General features: G+C 34.4%; 1 protein-coding gene and 1 long non-coding RNA gene across 5 annotated transcripts; one reads left to right on the forward strand and one right to left on the reverse strand.

The window, feature by feature from the left end:
• The first annotated feature begins 43 nt into the window (after nucleotides 1-43).
• Sap130 (Sin3A-associated protein 130) lies at nucleotides 44-16,167 on the forward strand. Of its 4 annotated transcripts, none has more exons than XM_064047239.1 (11): nucleotides 44-682; nucleotides 730-983; nucleotides 1,033-1,467; nucleotides 1,515-1,854; nucleotides 1,907-1,981; nucleotides 2,030-2,200; nucleotides 14,139-14,339; nucleotides 14,607-15,051; nucleotides 15,114-15,468; nucleotides 15,521-15,634; nucleotides 15,687-16,167. In XM_064047239.1, the coding sequence occupies exons 1-11, from the start codon at nucleotides 442-444 to the stop codon at nucleotides 15,834-15,836; spliced, it is 2,781 nt and encodes a 926-aa protein (XP_063903309.1). In that variant the 5' UTR covers nucleotides 44-441; the 3' UTR covers nucleotides 15,837-16,167. The 4 variants fall into 4 exon arrangements, with proteins under 4 accessions (XP_063903309.1, XP_063903311.1, XP_063903312.1 ...); XM_064047241.1 differs by having other exon boundaries at nucleotides 15,114-15,462; XM_064047242.1 differs by having other exon boundaries at nucleotides 14,139-14,210.
• Nucleotides 16,168-16,429: 262 nt separating this feature from the next.
• LOC135120457 (uncharacterized) lies at nucleotides 16,430-16,842 on the reverse strand. Its single transcript, XR_010278629.1, has 2 exons — nucleotides 16,753-16,842; nucleotides 16,430-16,639 (listed from the first exon to the last, which is right to left on the reverse strand). It is a non-coding gene; the product is annotated as an uncharacterized LOC135120457 (long non-coding RNA).
• Between the last annotated feature and the right edge of the window lie 7,120 nt (nucleotides 16,843-23,962).

Raw genomic sequence — 23,962 nt, forward strand, 5'->3', positions numbered from 1 at the left:
GTAAAATTAAAAAAAAAGCTGTCGAATGTCGGTTATAGACAAATCTGCACTAAACTAATTCATTTTGTGTTTAAATTGAATCCACGCTGGTTCTAGCTACAAAAATGAGAAAAAATTATGATTAACAAATATTCTGACTAATGGGTCGACGTTCTCTTGACAGCAGCAGCAATGGCGTCAGTTCGGAATTTGCGTTTTGTGGTGTTGTTATCGTCCATGATTGTGTATTCCTAAGTTTTAAGGCTATGATTAAGTTTAAAATTTCGTATGAAGTGTTTGAGTTTCCGCGTTCTAAACTTTAGAAAAAATAATATGGGTTTTGTTCTTGAGCTGCACAAAACCTTATAATCACTGTTTGAAAAGTTGATTAATATTTTATGCAGATGCGTTTAACGTAATTATTTAAGTTTTTTTATGAATGTTTGGTGAAAAAGGTAAGCTATGAGTGGAAATGGAGAAGAGGGCAAGGAAGCCCATAAATCCTTGCCTCTGGATTTGGCGAGAAACCAAATTACTACAGTTAGGGCTGTTGAGGGGAAAGCCCCTCTGCTTATGACGACCCAAGCATTGAGAGGAATGCGTGTTTTAACGCAAGGAACACCTACAAATGCGGGGCAGTCATCTTCCAACACCCCAACCATCATTACAACCAACATCGTGCCCCATACAGTATTTAAACAAGGTGAGTTTTAGCAGTTTGTGGTTACCCAATGATTAATTTAATTTTAGATGCAGCACGTTCCCAGATTACAAGTATTTTGACCACGAGTCAAGCACAACCCCAGGGTTCGGCTAGCATAACAATCCAAAGGCCCGCCCAAATCACCCTTTCAACTACCCCAGTAGTTGCCCAAAATGTCTCCTGTGGTACTACGTACCACGTTCCTCGAGGTCCAGCTGTTGTAGCAAACATAGCGGCGCCACGCAGTAATGTAGCAGCAGTGAGGGGCCCCATGGTAGTAGCCGCCCAAACTAGTGGCCAGGTATGTTTAATTCAATAAAAGTTTAACAGTGTTTCTAATAATTACCCAGACGCATGCTTTCGTGAGGCCGCCTCGAACCCCCAGCCCAGCCCCCGGTACAGCTTGGTTGACCAATACATCCAATGGCTCCCAGATCAAAGGGGCCACTACAGTCTTAAGTTCTCCAGTTAGAGGTGCCAGTGTGACAGGGAAGCCCCAACTAGTGTCAAGATCGCAAGCGGGGATACAGAATGTGTCGACGCTTAGGCCTGGTACTGCAATTTTGCATTCTGCTATCACAATCGGACATTCATTCAAACCTGGTCAGAATGCAACTGGCATTCAGGGGTTAGGCAATACAGTTACTATCGCACAAGTGCTACCTTCAAGGACCCAAGCAGTGGTTTACAGTGCTAATACTAGTGGCCAGTTTACGGCAACGCCAAGACTGACGGTCGCCAGTTCAGCGCAGAATCAGAGGCAAAGTACTGCAGCTAGACCAGTGGTGAGAGTTGGAAAGTGATAGTACAAATGATAATTTGAAATTCATAGGTGACTACAGCGCGTTTGACAATCCCTGTAAATGTTACACAGACTGGCGCACGTCTTGTCACTCCTCAAGCCACAGTTTTGACTTCAGGAGCAAGAATAGCAGCAGTGTCTTCACAGCCGCAACAATCAACTGTGATTGGTACAACTACAAATAGAAATGTTTCAACACAACCGACTGTTACGATTGGCCGATTATCGGTGGGGGCGGCTCCCGCACAAGTGTCAAATTCTAATATCACTACCAGGACTCTTAATCTTCATCCTGTTGTGTTGGCTAATACTTCCCAGCCTAGGAGTATACATACTCAAGCAACTAAAGTGATAACACAACCTGCTCAAGGTCATTATTGTTCTTTTTGAAAAAAAAAAAAAATAATTGTTTTTCTGTGTAGGTGCCATTCATTTTACTCCCCTACCTGCTCCTATCAAAACAACACAAGCAGTTGTTACAGCTGCAAATAGAACTGGTAAGTCACTTTCTGTCATTTATGCACAATTTTATATCATAATTTTAGTGAATGTGCCAACTGCAGTAGTGAATCAAAGGCAATCAGCTGTGGTTTCATCACAAACTATACCAATTGCTAATGTTTATTCTCAAGGTGAAAATCCACAAGGATCAACTCAGACAGCAAATGTGCTTATCCATGCATCTTTACCATCAGTGGCCAGGAGAACATCACCCAGTAAGTAGATTTTTTTTGCTGTTAATCAAACGCCATAAAAGCTAGTGGTAGATACTTCACCATATTTATTGCAATACTAAAAATGAATAACGTTTACGAGTGGACAACTGATAACAGTTTAATTTTTATAGGTGTGATACCATATTTAGATAAAGATTAATTAGTAAAACGGCAAGATAAATATGTTGTTTTATTTTAATATAGACCGCGAGTTATTTGTCATTGGCTGTTATCTATTTATTAAGTTTTATTTTTAGAGTCATTTTCAATAAGGTGTTTAAAAATATTTATAACAGTTTTATTATGTACCTCTTATCTGCATTCAGTGATAAAATGAACGGTGACTCAATTTAGATTTTATTCTAGAGTTAATATGGTGGCCTAAAGTTATTGCGTTATCAAATGGGTTTTGATTCTTATGAATGATTGTGTTTTTATTGTTTATGGGTTCAATTAAAAATTAAATTACGCGTGTGCACGAAAACATGAAGTGTGAATAGATAGATACTCCTGAAAGTAGGTATTGTTACATATTTGCTAATCCAAATATTTGCATCAACACATTAATTGTTAAATCAGATTTAATAAGACAGAAATGTAGGTAAATGTGTAATTTTTTTATGAAATTATATTGGACGAATTGTAGGAAATTATATTTAGAAAAAACTTCATAAAAACACTTTTGTATAACATAATTAGACTGTAACAATTGCCTAATCAAATTGAGGAATCTGGGGACCTTAATTACCTTACTCTAATTTTGTTTTTCGTTCCTCGTGAATTGTGCTATTTTTGGTTCGTCATTTCTTTGTGTGCTTTGACTTTAAATATTCTATGCAGATCTATTTTTACATGCTGTCTCAAGCAGTAAGATTTCCGCTAAAAGTATCCGACGTTATAATTTTATAATATCAAGCAAAAAATCTCATGTCATTAAAATTTAGTTCATGCAAAAGAAAAATCGTTTTATCGATCAGAAAGTTTTTGATGAATTTGTAACTTTTTTGTTGCCAAAAATATAATGCGTTTACATAGTTACAAAATTGTTATTATTATATCGATTATTGAAACCATTGTTTGTATGGTAAATTATTATTTATGAGACATTTGAGTCGTTGAACATACTTATTTCATATATTTTATCTTTAATTTTCATTTCAGGAAAACATTTTATTAGGTAAAAATTGTACAGGTGTTTCACGTAACATATCCCCTATTCTAATTTTTTTATTTATAAAGATAAACGAATACGTGTTGCAGTGTTATACGTAAAAAAATATTTTGCCCAAAATTGTCAAAGAGTAAGTATGACGATGAACATCAAATAAAACAACGTTTAAATGACACGCACTTAATTTTTTACTTTCAAATATTTGACTTTGCTGTGAAAATTTAAAGCTAATTTCATGTACAACAATTTCAAAAATTTTATCTAAAATGTCAATTGGTATAAATGCTTCTAGGTTTACTACATACTTCAAAAAATATAATTTTGCTTTGGGAAGTCCCAATGCACTAACGTACCTGATTTAGAAAGTGATCTTTAAACTACCAAAAAAAAATCGTTTTACTTGTGTGCATAAAATAAAAGTTTGGGAATTTATGTTCTATATTGTAAGAAACATTTTTTTGTTTTTATAATCTAACTTTTAAGTTAACGGTAATCTGATAAGACCAAAATTCTATCAAAGATAACTCTTCAAAAATCCCTGACTGACTTCGATTCTGTTTTTTATTGGTCTCTTGGTAGAATGCGGTTTAAATCTTACTCTTCAGTATGCAATTTTTTTTAATATGCTTGTGTTAGTTTGGAATTGTCGTTTATATTCACTTTCGTACGTTATCAACAAATTAACATAATTCGGTAGACAATGGATCTTTAATTTAAAAAAAAACACGTCTTTTGAAATAGTGTGAAATTTTAGGTTTATTTCGCTACAAAGAAAGTTATTCCTATATTTTGAAAATTAATTAATGGGGAAAAATAGTTAAATAAAATATGTTTTAAAAATTTAAATTCTGTAAAGATAAAAATATTGACCATTAATTTTAAAATGTTCGTTTTTACTTCCCGAATGTAATCTCAGAAAGTATTGTAATGTGGCTAGTTTCATGTTTTCTGGACGTGTCATGACTTCTAGAATATGAAACAATGGGTCTCCTGTTTCTGTATATTTATTATGAATATCGTGTAAATGGTAAAACGCTAACCAAAATTTGTCTAAACACCTCCACCAACAATTTGATGACATAATTTAAAAAATTGTTACATTAATATTATTTAAATGTTACTCAATAATATATTCCTATATTCGGATTTGTAACTCGAAAACAGTTGGGCCTTCGCGTCCAACATGGACTTTATTTTTTCTTACACTGTGAGTGGTAGTGATTGATTTTAATTTATAGAGGTAATCTTCACAGGGGCGAGGGAAGTGCTGTCGAAAGTTTCGACCAGTTTTTTCCTGTAGTTTATAGTAGTGTTCATATTTTTGTTTTTTTTTTTTTTTTTCTTGAAGTAAGTAGATTTGTTTATCAAGACATTGAGTTGCTATTACGGAGAATATAAAAATATAGAATATAAACTTTTTATCTTATCATTTTAATTAAAAAAATCACAGCGGAAGCGTGTGATTGTCTCAGTGCTTGTGTTACGATTGCTATCTTTCTTATCGATATTTACACTGATTAACAGAAATTGTAATTGTCTATTGTTTTTTAGTAATAAATTTTATATGTATTAGCTGTGAAGATATTATATATTGTATATAGTTATTAAAGTTTTACTTCCTGAGCGTAAGTCCATTGGACGACTGGTTGATTTCATATTTTTTGATGGATTGTGGCCCCTAGAGTACGAAAAAATGGGTCTCCCGTTTCCGTCTGGCTGTTTGTCAATTTATTTTGTTGATTAAATCAGAGACTGCAAAACCCTGAATTAAATACATTGAAATATTTCAGACGTTTTGAAGTTGTTGTATGCATGGTCAATTTTTAATCAAAATGTATCTGTTTATCCTTCCTAAAAAATTGATGTCATCTAAAAATTAAAAAAAAATAATATGCAGTCTGGGATTTATTAATCCGCTTTTATTTTTCACCTTTGAAATTGAGATTTTTACCCAAAATATGGTAAATTGCTAATGAAAATTCATTTATTTGTCCTCTCAAAAATTTAATGACGTCATCTCAAAATATTTTTAGGTCAATTCCATTATATCGTAGAATTGCTTATACAGGATATCCCGAAAAAATGAAGAATGAAGCAATTTATTGTATTGGGTAAATCAAAAATGGGTTATCTCATTATTCTGAAAGTATAAGCATACACTGTAGTACAAATTGGTATATTTACTGCTAAATTTTTTATGACAAAATTCTATGAAGAATTAATATATTAAGAAGAACTCACTTAAAACTGGATTTGATTGATCATGCTCCGGGAACGAGGGAAGTTCTGTTTAAACAACTTTATATCAATTTTTATTTCCCGAGCATAAGCTAAGGAAGTATTGTAATCGAGTCATACGAGTCTCCGTCTGTCTGTCTGCCGTTTGCCATCTGTCCGCGCTGTGTCGATTTTCATTAGACAGATAATTTAAACTACCGGACCAATTGTTGTTAAATTTTTAATATACTTATTAGGAGTATCGTGTAGATGGTAAAACGCTAACCAAAATTTGCAAGATCATCCCCACCATTGATTAAATACATATAGATAGACCCATGCTATTGTTTGGAGCGAACAGGCCAACGGCCGGCGAACAAGAGATGGCGCACCAACAGTCGGCCGTCAAACGCCGGCGAAAAGCTTGGACACCAATCGCGCGCGTAGATAACCCAAATCACAGCAACAATACATTTAATAAAGCTACCACTCGACAGAGGGCGACGAAAAAAATGTGTAAAAATCTCATAGTAAGCATTTATATAATTTACAACGTTGCCAGATGAGCCTAACACAACTTTGCCGTTATTTCTAGTCGATTAGATTTTATTTCGTTTAAAAGTTTCTGGTGAATAAATGGAATTATTATAATGAATAAACAATACAAACAAATTATTACTTGTTATTTTAAATACTTGTTAGTGTTGATGAAAACATAAATGGTAATTAAAGTTATTCTAAATACGGTCCGGTCCGGTAGCTCAAATTTTACAGTACGAGTGGTATGTTTCAGGACGAGTAGGTAGCCGAGTCTTTAATTTCGAAACGAGTACTGCGAAAAGAGTTACCGGACGTATGTTGTTATGTATTTTATTTCATACTGTCAACATACTTTTTTATTCGATAAAATTATTATTATTTTGAGAAAAAATCCAAATCGAGTCACTTTTTCTGACATCGTTAGCAACCGCTCTTTGGTAAATGTTTTAATTTGTTTATTCGTGCAAATCAGCATCATATGTTTAAACACATAGTACTTATAACACTTTACAGGACTTATTGTTTTGTATAATCCGACTCGATGGACGAATGTTTTGTGCAATCCGTCTCGAAGGACCAATGTTTGTGCAACTCGGCTCGTCCTACCAGTATTTTTTGTAATCTGGTTGATACGACAATGTGATACCAAATTGTACTTTGATATTGCTCCAAGGACCTTTGTTTTCTTGCGTGCGAGATAATAGATAGCGTTCGGTTTCGATGTTTAATACAGGACGGTTACAGAAGTACTAAATTTACATTTGTATTTACAATAACAGGTAAAGCAAAAGAGACCCAAAAGGGTCAGTGGCCGCTTCCGGAAATGGAACACTTGTTCTTTTTGGCTCAATTTTATCAGACTTGTCCGTTTTTTTGATTTTACCGGAATCGTTCGATCCAGTAAAACGTCAAACTTGACATAGTATGAAGTAAAATAAATAAATTTTATGATGTAAATACAATTAAGTATATCTGTTACAGCTAATATCCGAAATACGTTATTATGCATAATAACTAGATATTTTAGGAATTATGCATAATAACTAAACTTGTCAGTTATTATGCATAATAACCGGAAACATTAGGAATTATGCGTAATAACTGAATTTTTCAGTTATTATGCACAATAACGGAAACGTTTAGGTAATATTGATAATAACTAACAGAGGAACAGGAATTATGCATAATACCTGAAACATTAGTCATTAAGCATATTGCCTAATAGGCCAGGGCCGATAATTTTTGAGAAGAAAATACATATAACCCGAAATTTTCACCCTTCTACCACCAACCCCCATTTTGTAGTAACGATATTAGTATCTTTACTTGCATCCACAGATAAGCAACAGGGTTCAAGATGGCTGTTGAATATAATCATCGTACGATAATTTGCATGTATAATTTATAATTTAATTTAATTATAATTTATTTATTTATTTATTTTGATTCAATTTTTTATTTAACTAGTAAAATATTCACTAGAAATAATTTATATGGTAAAACAACGTTTGCTGGGTCTGCTAGTTAGACGATAAAAATTTGTCAAATTTGGCCAATATTTTTATAAAAAACATGCAAACAAAGAAGATATCGCAAAAAATGGATTACAATTAATCAAATATATTTATAAATGTAAAAATGACAATATAACACTGAATCAATTAAGATTTCGAAAATCAATTGGTAAGAATTAAATCATCTTTCATATTGACAAACAGAAGGCGTTTGTTTCATGGATTTTAAATTTTTGAGTTTATCAGCGTAATATGGAATCTTACTTTTTTCGGGTAATTAAAGTGTAAATTTTAATAAATAGCTCAAAATTTTACATGATTAAAAACATAATTCGAATTCGAGTTTTTTCGTTTTTTTGCATTTCCTGTGAAAATTTTCCATAGTAATGTATATTTTTTTTTACACCTTCAGAAAGTAGAGATTTCAGCGAACAAAAAGCACACCGATTTTTTTAAAAAAGCAAATATTTTGACGTGGTTTTTAGATATTAAATCAAAATAAGGGGAAAAAATAAATATTTTGAATCAAAAAAATTACAGTGAGATTGGGACATATATAGGTAAGTTTTCACCAAATGTCGTTAAAAAAAAAAATTATGGGAGATAAAAATAAAAAACCAAAAACTCGGTTATTTGCATTTTTCGCATAAATCTTGAGGTTATGTAAAGAAAGTGTAAACACAAGAGTTGTAGATCTTTTTATTACCTACAACTTTGCCATTTAACTTTTTGCGATAGGACTTGTAGTTTTGCCGGAAATCGTCATAAACCGTTTTCTACCCTTAAAAGCTCACCCTGTTCCCCTTCCGGACCTCAAATCGCCCGTAAATTATTTTTCCCTTTATTTTTGATATGTTTTCTTCCTTTTCCAATGGGTATCATCCTGTTCTAATTTTTTTTCACTTTTTACCATTTTCAAAGGCTTCGGCACTGGCCTGTAACATGTCCAGCTGATTTCAAAAAAACGGGACAAGATGAGCAATTCAGATTCTCATTGATCAATGAAAAGCAATGGGAATATGACGTTTATATAACTGTAATTTCTCCCTTTTTTTTTTTAATCAACTGTACATGTGATATGTAGAGGAAAGCGAGGCAGGGTGGGTAGGTTTTTGGAAAATATTAGGCATAATTCCTATTCCTCTGTTAGTTATTATCAATATTACCTAAACGTTTCCGTTTTTATGCATAATAACTGAAAATTTTAGTTATTATGCATAATTCCTAATGTTTCCGGTTATTATGCATAATAACTGATAAGTTTAGTTATTACGCATAATTCCTAAAATGTCTAGTTATTATGCATAATAACGGATTTCGGATATTAGCTGTAACATATCGATAATTCGCTACTGAAAATTTATTGAAATATAATTTGTGTTAAAAAAAGATTTTTGTGGTTTTATGGTTTATTAAATGTAATTAAAATAAATAATATCAAGAACTTGTATTATATATTAAAAACATTCATTGTAAATAAGAAAATTATGTAAATAAACCATAAAACCATACAAAATTTTCGTGCGACCTCTATTCAAAATCCCAGTTTACCAACAGGAATTAAGGCACAAAGATGTTTCACTGAATTTATTACCGATTTTTCAAGAAAAGTATGCTTATAAGCCTATAAGCGTCTAATGGATTAAAACAACAAATAATAATCACAATTTATTTGTTTCATGTGTTCATTATAATAATCCCATTTATTTACCAGAAACTTCTAAATGAAATAATATCTGGTTGACGAGAAATATCCGCAAATTTGTGTTAGGCTCATCTGGCAACGTTTTCGGTAGGTAGGTATCAGTGGCGGCTCGTCAGATGAGGCAAGTGAGGCGGCGCCTCACAGCATAATATCTTAAGAACAGATTGACTTAATTTATAATTAAAAAAGAGTTTTCAATGCATTAGTTACAAAAATATGTTGAAATGGGAAATCTGTACATGATTTTTTATTTTTTACGCTTCCTGCTGACATTTTCCGTTGAATACCGTACGATTTATGCCCCTAGTTCTTTAACTGAAGCGGCCAGAACGTCGGTTCACTTGAACCAGCGAAGCCCAATCACAGACACGGATTTCGATGGCTCAGCTCCTATACTCCTATACATGCTTTCGCTCGGAACTGAGGCTATATCTTCGGTGCTTCTCAGCCAATTTCGGCGTACTCATTAAACCATTTTTCCATTTATTTTACAGAACGGTAGAGTTGCGGGGTGCGTGGGTAATTAGCATGAACGTGAATAAAAACCCACGTGTTGGTGTTTTGTGTTATTGTCTCTTTCATAGGTACAGGTGAGTGAAAAATGAATCCCGAGTACGACATCGTCATGTTGCTTCTTGAAACGCCGTTTTCATGGCGAACCGAGCTAGAACGTCGGCAAATTTTGCTAAATATCGACCAGTCAAAACCGTTAATTCATTTAACTTCCATTGATAAGCGACAGAATCGTCAGTACTCCAAGTCATTTAAATCAACTTGGTACCTACGAAACATATAAATGGCTCTGCCGTAATATTTACACAACATCCCGGGATATAACGATTTAACGAATTTCATCCGAAGTGCAAAGTTCCATGAAAGTTCCAAAGTACACATTAAAAATTTCATGGGCTTAAAATGTTTAGAAAAAGAACACAACAACTATTCCCGAATCCCTCCAAGAAAGTGCTACTTTCAACAAAATTTTGACTTGTAAAAACATTGTTGATTCAATGTGTTATGGGTGTTATTATTATTATTATTAGGACCTACCACTGACCCGGGAATGACCGGTATTCAGGCAAGACTTCTATCATTACTAACTAGTAAGACCAAGTAATATTACTATTATTGTCAAACTTCTATCATCGCCTCACCACATCAGACAGTCACGAGCCGCCACTGGTAGGTATCAATGGAATAATGCGATTAGGTATACTGACCGTTTTAAGGAGTGCTCGTCCAATAGTGCGTAAACTAAAAGATTTGGTAAATTTTCTTGGAAGAGTTTGTTTCTTCAATGAAAATTTATGGTTTTTAACTCTTCGGCCGCTTGAAAGTCTCGCCATGTGAAAATAGATTATTTGATAACCTGTTTCGTAATAATTGTAAATACGAAAAAAAGCATATTTGCATATTCTAAACAACTGGCCATATCGATTCCAAACTTGTACAGATATGTTTTTTAATGTTTCTGTTTTCAATGAAATAAATTTTATTTGCAAAATACTTAATGTCTAACGACATATCACGCATACATACTACCCCATTTACTATATTTTCAATCTGTGCATTTTTCGCTTCATTCGTAGGAGTCAAGTAATAAGAAGTATCAGTGAGACCGGCGGTCTTTCAATAGCTCGTAAATGAAAAGATTTAGTAAAGTTTCCTAGTACAGTCTGTCTCTTCATAAAAAAATGTAGACATTTTTACTATGAAATATAGGTACAATACGCTATATTCCACTGTTTGTTTTCTTTGAGATACGACTAGTTCTTGTGCCGAAGTGAAACACCAAAAAGTCTAAAGTCCGGAAATCAGAGTGAATTTTAAAACACATAAAACGACTTCTTTATTTATTTAAATATTGTCCTGTAACGTCCTGCGACGTGGAATGGAGTTTCTTAATGTACAAAAGTATGTTAGATAATAACCGAAAAATTTTCTTGATTAAAACTAAAGGAAACACAATTATTACTTGGAATAAAAATAAAGAATATCAAGAACTTGTGCTATGTATTAAAAATATTTAATTTCAAATAAGTAAATTATGTTAATAAACCATAAAACCACAAAAATCTTTTTTTAACACAAATTATATTTCAATAAATTTTCAGTAGCGAATTATCGATATACTTAATTGTATTTACATCATAAAATTTATTTATTTTACTTCATACTATGTCAAGTTTGACGTTTTACTGGATCGAACGATTCCGGTAAAATCAAAAAAACAGACAAGTCTGATAAAATTGAGCCAAAAAGAACAAGTGTTCCATTTCCGGAAGCGGCCACTGACCCTTTTGGGTCTCTTTTGCTTTACCTGTTATTGTAAATACAAATGTAAATTTAGTACTTCTGTAACCGTCCTGTATTAAACATCGAAACCGAACGCTGTCTATTATCTCGCACGCAAGAAAACAAAGGTCCTTGGAGCAATATCAAAGTACAATTTGGTATCACATTGTCGTATCAACCAGATTACAAAAAATACTGGTAGGACGAGCCGAGTTGCACAAACATTGGTCCTTCGAGACGGATTGCACAAAACATTCGTCCATCGAGTCGGATTATACAAAACAATAAGTCCTGTAAAGTGTTATAAGTGCTATGTGTTTAAACATATGATGCTGATTTGCACGAATAAACAAATTAAAACATTTACCAAAGAGCGGTTGCTAACGATGTCAGAAAAAGTGACTCGATTTGGATTTTTTCTCAAAATAATAATAATTTTATCGAATAAAAAAGTATGTTGACAGTATGAAATAAAATACATAACAACATACGTCCGGTAACTCTTTTCGCAGTACTCGTTTCGAAATTAAAGACTCGGCTACCTACTCGTCCTGAAACATACCACTCGTACTGTAAAATTTGAGCTACCGGACCGGACCGTATTTAGAATAACTTTAATTACCATTTATGTTTTCATCAACACTAACAAGTATTTAAAATAACAAGTAATAATTTGTTTGTATTGTTTATTCATTATAATAATTCCATTTATTCACCAGAAACTTTTAAACGAAATAAAATCTAATCGACTAGAAATAACGGCAAAGTTGTGTTAGGCTCATCTGGCAACGTTGTAAATTATATAAATGCTTACTATGAGATTTTTACACATTTTTTTCGTCGCCCTCTGTCGAGTGGTAGCTTTATTAAATGTATTGTTGCTGTGATTTGGGTTATCTACGCGCGCGATTGGTGTCCAAGCTTTTCGCCGGCGTTTGACGGCCGACTGTTGGTGCGCCATCTCTTGTTCGCCGGCCGTTGGCCTGTTCGCTCCAAACAATCGCATGGGTCTATCTATATGTATTTAATCAATGTCCCCACCAAGGATGATATGACGTCATTACCAACTTTTATAATAGTAAACTTTTATAAAATAACATACTCCTCCACTTGTAGTTTATGAATCCGTGTTAAGTTTTTACACTAGGCATCCAGATTTTTGTAAAAAAATGAAAATCGTATAACAACATTGTACAATTTAACTTTGAAATTGCAAAATCGGATGCTCTGAAATCTTGCAGACGTTTTAAAGTTATCGGAAATATGATAAATCGTTAGTCAAAATTTATCCGTTTACGACCCCTCTAAAGACTGATGACGTCATCTCAAAATTTTGCCAAATAACTCCTATCTAAAATGTGGAAAATACGATGAGTTTATATTTTTGATTTGTCATCCCATTCATATTTTTTTAGAATTATTTATACCGGGTAACTCAAAAAAATTAATCTATGAATCAGTTTATTTTCTTGATCACATCAGAAACTACAAAACCGTCTTGCAAACGTTTTAAAGTTATCGTAGATATGGTAAATTTTTAATCAAAGTATACCTGTTTATCCCCTCCAAAAAATTAATGAGGTCATCTTAAAATTTTGTCGAATAACTCTTATCGAAAATGTGCAAAATATGATGAGTCTATAGGTACTGTTTATTTATCATTACATTCATATTTTTTAGAATTGATTCATCAAAAAATGATGAATGGGTCAATTTATTTTATTGATTAAATCAGGAACGGCTCATTTTATTTTGCCGAAAATTTGGGAGTTCAATACTGTTGTTATTAGTATTACACTGTACCTATCCAAATTGATATACGTGTCTTTGCAAAAAATATCGATGACGTAATTACAAAATTTTGTAAAGTAAAAATTCATTTTAAACATACGCGCACTACGTTATTTGACATTCACTTTAACTTTACATAGTTACATATGTTTATTTCAACTTCCCACAAGAAATAATAAAGTTATAAAATAAAATGTTGAATTTTTCCGAAAAAGGTGGATATGTTTTATTGAACTTAATAGGGCGAGAGAAGTTCTGCCGAAATAACCTTCAAGGAATTTTTTTAATTCCGCGAGTCAAAGTAATTCATGTCGCTTTTATTTTTTACGAAATATAGCTTTGGCTAAAAGTTAATGTAAACATTTTAGACTTGTGCCGAACTAAGAAAGAAATATTGTTTGTTGCGTGTGTGCGGCTTTAGAATAACACATGCTTTATGTTGAAGCCGTAGCGAATGATTTATGTGACCCACCATTATTAAATATTGTCTTTACGAAATGAAGTAATTCTTAAACGGATAAATAATTTCGTTGCACCACTTACAATTAAACTTTTGTTTATCTCTCGCAATCAGACCACTCCATGATAAAAATTACATAGTCGGCTGCGAAGTTTTATTAGAGATTGTTGCCACAAACAGTTTTGACATTGTTTACAATAGAAAAAATATTTTCATCGTGGTGACAGTTGTGTTTCATACCATAGGTCCAACAAGCGCACCTTCAGCCAGCACGAACACTACGACGAGCACTGTTTCGACGTATTCGATTGCAACTGGTACGTATTTTTATGATGCTGGAAACTATCCAGTGGCCCGTTCTTTCGGTCAACAACCAACATCTTTCGCTGCTCTTCCACAATCCACCCAACAAATTCGGCCGACAACTTTAAATACACAAGTCCACGGTACGTACCACACATATTAAGCGCCCACTTTGTAAACTAAGCCTTTCAAGAATAATACCGCTTTTGCTGCGTAAAGTCCTGTGATAAAGTTTGATTATTAGAAGCTGACTTGAAAAACAGTTGTTGTTTTCGCCACAAATGCAAATCCTCCACGCTGTTTATATCAGTCGCGAGATGATATAACGACTTCGTTATTTCGATGAACTTAGAAAAATTGAAACAATTACGTCATTCGGTAAATAAACACGCTTGATGATCCACTTGCAGGTATTGTGACAAATCAACAGATGAGGTTCAATCCAGTCATGGTTGTTGATCAGAACCGTACTCAACAGTTTGCGTCTCAATCGGAAATAAACTCCGAGCAGTCCCAGCAGTCTGTGCCCACGAAGATGACGTCTTCCCCACGACCGAGTATTTTAAGGAAGAGAGACCACGAAGGGTCGCCGTTGAAGGCGGCGAAGAATCTGACTCCAGTTTTGACCAACTTAACTCAGCAACCATTGCCGTCTATTTCGCCGCCGTCCAGGCCCGATTCTAGGGGAAATGGTCACAGTTCTGGGGGTAGTACTACGATATCGGCGACTTCTAGTCCTGGTTTAGCGGAAGTAAATGAAGACAGCATGCCTCATGCACCCTTGAATAAGGAAGAGGAAAGTGCGAAGCCACCGATGGAGATGAGTCCAAGGAAGAAACCCAGAAAACAACAATTGTAAGTGACCTGTGTATTTTTTATGACAATAGCAATTATAATCATGTGATGTTGGTCTTTAGGACTGGTAGTAATGACATCGACGAGCATAACGATGACATGCAATTCATTTCCGAAAGTACCATCAAGAAAGAACAGGATGATTCCGACGGAAATCAGTCCGACGAACCGAGAGATGGCGCTCCGGAAGCTGGACAAGTGACTACCGTCCGCAAGCCGGCGTCTGCGAGTTTACTGAATAGTTATCGACAAACGTGGAAAGCAACTCACAATCATTATTTGAGATATTCAGACGTCAGGCCTAAGGATGAAAGACGACCCACGATTATGGATTTGGCTAATCAATATAGAGTACAAGAGAAGGTTAACGGATGGAAAATTTATCATCTTTCAACTCAAATGGAGGATTTGGTAGAGGTTCTGGTAGTTCAATTAATCTCTAATTTCTATAAATTTGTCAATTTTACAGGCGGAACAAGAACAAACTGTGTATAACCAGCTGACTGAGTTACTTAAGAGTACTGAATCTCAAGAGGCCCTACACTTTGAAAAGGATATCAATAGAATCAACGAACTAATTAAGGTAACTTAACAAACATCTTGTATGTGGAGTTCTTACCATTAATTTAATACAGGGTAATCTTCAAAGAATAAAAATAATAAACGACGGAATGATCGAAGCTAAAACACAAATTATGAAGATTTTCGATCACAAGGGACACGTGACGGACATAATAAACAGATGTGCCAGTAAACGAAATTTTAAGAAGAGAGAAAAATCTTAAAACTTAATTTTGTTAAATGTTCGTTGCTTTCATTTCAAATGTCATACTTTTGGAAACTAGATCAAGATCAAAAAAGAAAAGTATGTATTTTTTTTGTATATTTAGTGCGTTTCATGTGTATTTATTTATTTGATGTTGACTTTTGAATTGATCGAAATTCACGAAAAATGTACTAAGTTATGTACAGATAATTTTGTAATAAAAAGTAGTGTGCAGCTTTTTGTACACGATTGTGTATGTATATTATTATTGCATCCATTGACGGATGAAAATGAGAATTTTCCAATGAACTTGCTGTTGATGTTTATAATAAAATTGTTTTAAATCTGGACGGTATAGTTTGCGTTATCCATCCTTTGTACTTCACGCAAAAAAGGACAACGGTGAGGGATATGCTGTAGTACCTTCAGGGTCAAGAACAAACAGGTTGGTATGAGGGTTGGTATATGTAGTGTATGGATTAAGCTTGGGGCGCCAGTAAGTTGTCGGTCATCAGTTTAAATCAACAATAAGTAATAAAGAGTCTCGTTTGAAGTTGCTTTCCATGTATATGCAGTACTTTGGGAGACGGAACACGTTAAAGGACAAATTAATTAACTATGACCGGTCAGTCTGTTTTTCGACCATAAATTGTCAACTATTAGGTCCAACATTTATCCTCCTATTGTGTGCAATCGGTGTAACCACATCCGAAGCTTCCCACATGATCCGCTGTTTCCGGAACATTTCAATTTTGATTAAACGTAACCAACTACGCTTCCTTGTGAGATTGTTCCTCAGTCTCAATTAGGGGTTGTATGTACCTATAATAAAAGAAACAAGATTTATTAGCAATTTAAATAGTTGAAGAGGAAATGGTAATACAAGAAATGATTAAAATGCATTAGAATGGAAATACTTTGAGAAGAACACTCACACGAAACATCACCCTTGGATGTAAAAGCGTTCGGACGGGTCTACTTGCAAATTCAAGGGGAGGAAACTGTAGTGGTCATTCTGTTTTGTTATTTCTTCGTGGTTTAATTTTATATTTCATTTATTCACTAAATATTCAAATCAATATATATGAAAATCTATTTTTTAGAATGTCTGCGTTTTAGGAGGCAAATGATATGTCACTGGTCAAACCTAAGTGACAGTTTGCGATTTTAACGTGTTTTTCTCATGGTGTTTCCACTCTACGTAAAGAAACAAAAAGTCTGAGTCGGCGGTTCATTACAAAAGCGTATGCACAGAATGCTTCCATGGTTGTTTCTATAGAAGTCACAAGATTTTTTACGAAAATAAGCTCTCGTGTAATATTGTCATTTTTTGTTCAACGGAATGCATTCAAATGCAAAGTGATAAATTTCAATCGAAATGCAAAATACGGAGGGCAAATTATTTATTTCTCCATTATTGAGAGGGAAAAACGATTAAAATAACCTATTAGGACCTTATTTTCTAGTTGCAAATACGCTCCAGTTTTCAAAAATAAATTCAAATATCATAAATAAACAAACAAAAAAGCAAAAATAAAATTAAAAGCTATTAATTAAAGATTTACAAATAGGATTATATTCCCTACTAAGATTTTAAAAGCGGTTTTGTTGATATTAAATACAGTATAACCTCTATAATCCGAATCCACGATTATCCGAACATCCAGTAATCCGAACAAAAACTCTGCAATCCGAACTAAAGTTTCAAACATGCACCGGCATGCAAAAATGACGCAATATCTTTTGCACGTAAACACACCACACAAACTGTCCAAGAGAAGTGAGATATAATAACCAAACTTAATAATGGTAGAAGTGTGACAGACTTATTTATAATACAAGTACATACAAAAAATATCTATACATAGTCGAATACTTCATTTGTGAAAAAGTTGTCTAAAATTTTTTAAAAGATTCAGGGTTATAGATCTTGACGTCCTGATTCCTAAAATATAGCGTGCCTAAGATCACGAATAATTCTGAGTGAAATAAGAATTTTTTGAAATTTTTAAAAATTGCGATATTTCAATGGACAGTTCTGGAAAAACGTTTGGGGTTATCGAAAAAAGGAAGTCAGAAGTGACATCTGCGGCCCGAAATCTACGAGAAAATTGGTCGAAATTTGCTTAAAGGAAAACTTCATTTTTGAAAAAATCATCAAAAAATTCAGAGTTATAGATCCTTCATGTGCTGATTCCACAAATATTGCGTGTTTATGGTTACGGACTAATATTTTTTTCGAATGTATCTATCCATTGTTGCTTAAAAAAACTTTATTTTTGTTTAATGAAATTAAGGTTTATTTCTTGAAGTTTGTTTTTAGCATCTCATCCATTGGATTGAGATTGTTATTCAATTTCCGTTCAGATTTTTGGGAAATTCGCTGATCCGAACAAATCGACAATCCGAACACCCGTTTTCCCCAACTGATTCGGATTATCGAGGTTGAACTGTATGTTGGCTCTGCGAGTCGGTTGGCTCTGTAATACTCAAAGTATTACGATGGTGTGGCAGCAAGTTTAAATATGAACAAAAACCCAAAGACTGTATCGGGAGTCCAAATCATAGGTCACGTTTAGGGAGGGATCGATGGCTCTTGTCAAGACGATCGAGCTCTCCTCAGCGTTACGTTGTGTTGCGAGATTCACGAGCTGTAACAATTCATATCCTCGCGGTGCAAGGGTAGAAGTAGGTACGTCGGTCGAAATGGATTAAATAAATGGCTGAATAACGTGCACTAAAATCCCACCTATTAACTCTGTTGCAACTGACCAATGAACTTCAACTTGTTCGTTTAGTTATTGTTGATTAAAGAAGTTCTGGTTAAGCTAAGAACAACTCAGTAAAAGTGTTGATGATGATTAAATAACTTACCATACTCTTATTGTGGCATAACAACGCCAACAACACAAAAGACTCACACCAAAAAAATGGACAAAACAGTCAACAATTAGGGTAAGTTGAAAGTGCCATCACAGTAGCAGAAAATTTCCTGTGACGGAGTTAAAGTCCAGTCCGCTAAATAGTGAACATAGCCCATGTATTTATTGGAAGCTACCAATAAACCGCGAATTTGGTAATCCTAGTTTACAGCTCTAATCTCGTTGTGTTTGTCTGAAACGAATATAGATTTATGAATAAGATGTGCATGAACATATTTTAGGTTACATATAGACGACTACGTCCAGTTCAATCGTTTCGGACAAGCAACATAAAAACAAGCAAGTGTTGTAAAACTTGTAAATTATCATTATAATCATGAGCACACGGTGCCTTTTAGAAACAAGAAGACAACGTTGCAACGTTCATTGTTTGACGGACTCTACTTTGGTATTTAATGTACCAAAAATATAATAAAAGATAAAAAATGAAAATACATAAGTATATATTTTATTTGCCATACCCGCCTGACTATTCATTTTGCTTATTTCACGACGCCACTGGCTTTAACCGGTAAAATAAGATATCAATTATGTGAAGACTGATGTTAAAATTTAGGACAAGTTGTTAAAAATTGTGTAAACATTGCCTTATTCTTCCACGTGACCATAATAAATAAAAAAATACGTTAGCGTTTCTACACTAATTGCTTTACTTTCCCATCCTTCAGCGTCCCTTTGTGACATCTGAAATTCTCCTACAGACAAATTGCCAATAGTATATTAACAAATATTTGAATCTGTTGTGCAAAATGTTTTCATTTTACGTGACAGATTTCATTTTTTCTGAGTACTTATTACATCATTATTTTGTTGTGGCTTTTGTTAATAAATTAAAGCCTAAAATCAGCCTGAGCTGGTATGTATCAACAGAGCTGAGTTTATCAGATCATCGATACATATATCCGATTTTAGCATTCAAAAGAGTGAAGGTCGCAACGGGAACATAAAGATCCAAGAGCGACAAACTGGGAGTCGTAGAAGAAGTCCGACATGTAAAAAGAACCGAAGAAATGGCTGTCTTAATACATGAGGCCACTGTCGAGTCTTACAAGAAGAGTTGCCCAACACGCAACTCTCAAGGATCAACGCGGCCCCATGGTGAAACTGTCACCTCACTAGGTTGAGACAGACTGCAAGGAAACTCTGGAATAAAATCCGATTTGAAAGAGTTCTAATTTGCGATTCGCCACAGGAAACAGATAGATGGAAGGATTTCTGTGGGAAGATAGACAATCTTCCGCAAGTAGCAAGACTCGTCTACTCGTCTACTACAACGTCGAGACTTACTTCACGGAACCTGAAGAAGACACTTTGAGGCTCCTATTAATGATCTGCAGGAAGCATCATCTAAAGCCACCAGCCCAAAGAAGAAAAAATAAAGGAACTAGAATCTTTTACTAAACTTCTGTTGCATCTTTTCAGAACTTGCCACGTTCTGGGCTGAATACATATCGAGTAAGAATAACTGTCTCTGTCCCTAAACCTGGACGTACTACATAGATATACCGGAGCTAAGAGTTAGTTCTCAATCTGATGTCGTATGGAGAAGTTGCTGGGCACTATGCCCCTACAACCAAACTAAAGTTGGAAAATCTACTGAGTCGGGCTTGCATCAAATCGTCACAGGGATAGAGTCGAGGTTGGGGATGGATCTTACTTACTTAGAACATTCTTGGACATAGAAAGAGCATTCGATAATGCAAACTTTGACTATTGTCTTTACCATTTCTATTGAAACACAACCTGTTGATTTTTGCTTAAAATTTAGCAATTGGTAACAGCTTTCGGCTGATTGACAACGGCTTTTAGTTAGAAAATTGTCTAAATATGAACGTTGCCAAATTTACGATTAACAAGTGGTGTTTCAATAGAAATGGCAAAGACTATACATGTATTTATTTTTGATCAAGCGCTGTGGGGATCCCACACCCAAGGATCAATCATTGAGAATCTAGATTTGAAACCTAGTAGTAGATGGCGATTTGTCAATTATGAAGCTGAAGTAAATGCTCAAGGATATGCTGATGATGTAGCAATCCTTGTAAAAAGCAAATTTCTCAATGTAGCTAAGGAGCTCACGGAGAGGGCACTTGGACTTACTGAGAAATGGTGTCGATTAAATAGTTTGTTTGTCAATCCAGACAACACTAGCCATGCTATTTTTGCAATTGGAGTTATGTGGGACCTACACTCTTTGGAAAAACATTGCGGGTATACAGAGAAGTCAGATATCTAGGCAATTGTGTGAACTGTAGGCTTTCCTGGAGGATTTACGTGATAAATCAGACGAAGAAAACTACTGCTGCACTTTGGTTGTGCTTTGGCTATACCTACACCAGCGTGATAAAGCCGGTTATTCTCTATGGTGCTGATATATCTGGTGGTGTTCGATAACGAAAATCTGGGCTAAAACTCTTTTAGTCCAAACACAACATCTGGTCTGCCTGAGATGCAATGAGAACCACACCAACGGCTGCCATGATCAGAATTTGATCGGGCGGCCTCCTCTTCACCTGTTGGTGATGGAGATGGCTAGGATGGCATTCCTGAAACTATGAGAATGAAATGTGTGACAGAATGTATGCACAGGGCTCTCTCTCGAAAGCAAATCAGTATTTTCGTAGACAGTCAGGTTTCACTGACGGGTTTGAAACCTAGCAGGCATACATCGAATCTTGTTTGGGAATGTAACAATCGAATACAGGGTTTAGCGGAGCACAACAAACAAATTGTTCTCAGCTGGTGAATACATGGGCCATAAAGAAAATGAAAGAGCCAACGTTCTAGCAAGACAGGATTCTGAGAGGGGCTTTATAGATCTACAAGTTCCTAACAGTATCCAAATGAAAACACTGCACGAGATTATGTCATCTTCAAGAATTGTGGACCTTGAACCTGCGGTACTCAGGGCTGAAGGGTTTGATGAAAAACGCAGCGAAGAACTACTGAGACTCTGTGGAAAACATCTCAGAATTGAAGTTCCACAATCAAACACATGGGCACCATCGGCCTGGCTTCTGGTAGCACATGCAGAATGTGCTTAGGGAACGATGAGACTGTCCAGCACATTATGTGTTTCTGGCTTGTTGACAGCAGGAAAGGACACATGTACTTCCAAATTCTGGAGACACATGATATTCGAGATGCGCCTATAAATTTTGTATTCTGGGCACAGGGCTCTTTCAGGACTCGGCAATGGACCAGAAGGCCTCCGTGTGTGGGGGTCTTTTTTCTTAAAAAAAATTGGTCTAAAGGGTTTAGACAGTACTTTCCACGCTGTCAGAAACGTGACGACTTCATGGCTTTTTTCGTATTACATTTTTGTAGCGGGGCATTTTAAAATAAATGAGAATTAATTTTTTCAATTTTGTCATTATTTAGCATTAACATCCTGTAGTACTTGTATTTTAAGACAAATAGCCATAACACTTGTATTTTAAGACAAACAGCCACAACACTTATTAACGTGAAGACGTGACCGTGAAACACAAACTAAACTAATAAGACATGATTTCCACGAATTGGAATAACTGGACGACAATGCCGACGGTCCAGGCTTTTTTATTGCTCTGACTTCCGTTTGGTGAATAAAACACTACATTTTTTCGGTTTATGGATGCTGTAATTCACATTTGGTTAACTATAACTTGTACAGATCTAGCGGAGCATCTCCTAGCCTCCCCTTAGCTACGGCCTTGTCTAGGGGTTAGTATGAAATATCGAGAAAATTTGAAACCAACAAATTGCCCAATGGACTCCATTACTGTACGTCCTTAGGTTATCCTCGGTAAGAAAAACAAGCGTTTATGTTTGATTTGAATGAGTTCGTCCCGTCAAAACAGAGGATCAAAACAATTATCTAGTAAGCTACAATCGACAAAATGTTCTGAATATCATTATTATAATTCTTATTAAATAAAGCTGTTTGTATTTTCACATTTTCGGGAAAATTGAGTCACTTGTTATTTATTTGATCAATAAAAAATAGGAATGCTATGATGAATTACAAGTAAAAACTCATCATATTTTGCACACACGGGTAGAATTTATTCGGCAAAATTTTGAGATAATGTCATCAATTTTTGGGGGAAATAAACAGATTTATTTTTGGGGGAAATAAACAGATTTATTTTTGGGAGAAATAAACAGATTTATTTTGATTAACAATTTACCATGCTTACAATGACCTTAAAACGTCTGCAAGATTTCAAAGTATTCAGTTTTGCAATTCTTGATTAAATCAATAAAATAATTTCACGCATTCATTAATTTTTTTGAGTCACCCTGTATATGCAAATCCAAAAAATATGAATGGAATGATAAATCATAACTACAGACTCATCATATTTTGCACATTTAAGATAGGATTTATTCAGCAAAATTTTGAGGTGACGTCATCAATTTTTTAGGGGGGATGAGGAAATAGATTTTGACTAAAAACTTACCATGCCTATGATAACTGTAAAATAGCTCCAAAATTTCAAAGCACCCCGTTTTGTAGTTCCTGATTAAATCAATTAAATAAATTCACACATTCATTATTTTTTTGAGTCACACTGTATATGCAAATCCAAAAAATATGAATGGAATGATAAATCATAACTACAGACTCATCATATTTTGCACATTTAAGATAGGATTTATTCAGCAAAATTTTGAGGTGACGTCATCAATTTTTTAGGGGGGATGAGGAAATAGATTTTGACTAAAAACTTACCATGCCTATGATAACTGTAAAATATCTCCAAAATTTCAAAGCACCCCGTTTTGTAGTTCCTGATTAAATCAATTAAATAAATTCACACATTCATTATTTTTTTGAGTCACACTGTATATGCAAATCCAAAAAATATGAATGGAATGATAAATCACAAGTACAAACTCATCATATTTTGTCCATTTTAGATAGGATTTATTCGGCAAACTTTTGAGCTGACGTCATCAATTTTTTGGAGGGGATAAGTAAATATATTTTGATTAAAAATTTATCAAGCTTATCATAACTGTAAACCATGTGCAAGATTTGAAAGCATTCGGTTTTGCAGATTCAAAATAAAATAGCAAAATGTTGTTTCATAATTTTGATTTTTTTTTCCGAAAATCTACATGTGTAGGACTATGTTATTTTATACAATTTAAAGTCCATTTACTATGTACTATATTGTGTGACGTCATCGCATTAGTGGTGGGGATGATTAGACAA

Source organism: Zophobas morio, unplaced genomic scaffold (assembly GCF_036711695.1).
Source record: "Zophobas morio isolate AGI-343-1 ecotype UQ-CSIRO unplaced genomic scaffold, CSIRO_AGI_Zmor_V1 ptg000005l, whole genome shotgun sequence".
Classification (NCBI taxonomy): domain Eukaryota; kingdom Metazoa; phylum Arthropoda; class Insecta; order Coleoptera; family Tenebrionidae; genus Zophobas; species Zophobas morio.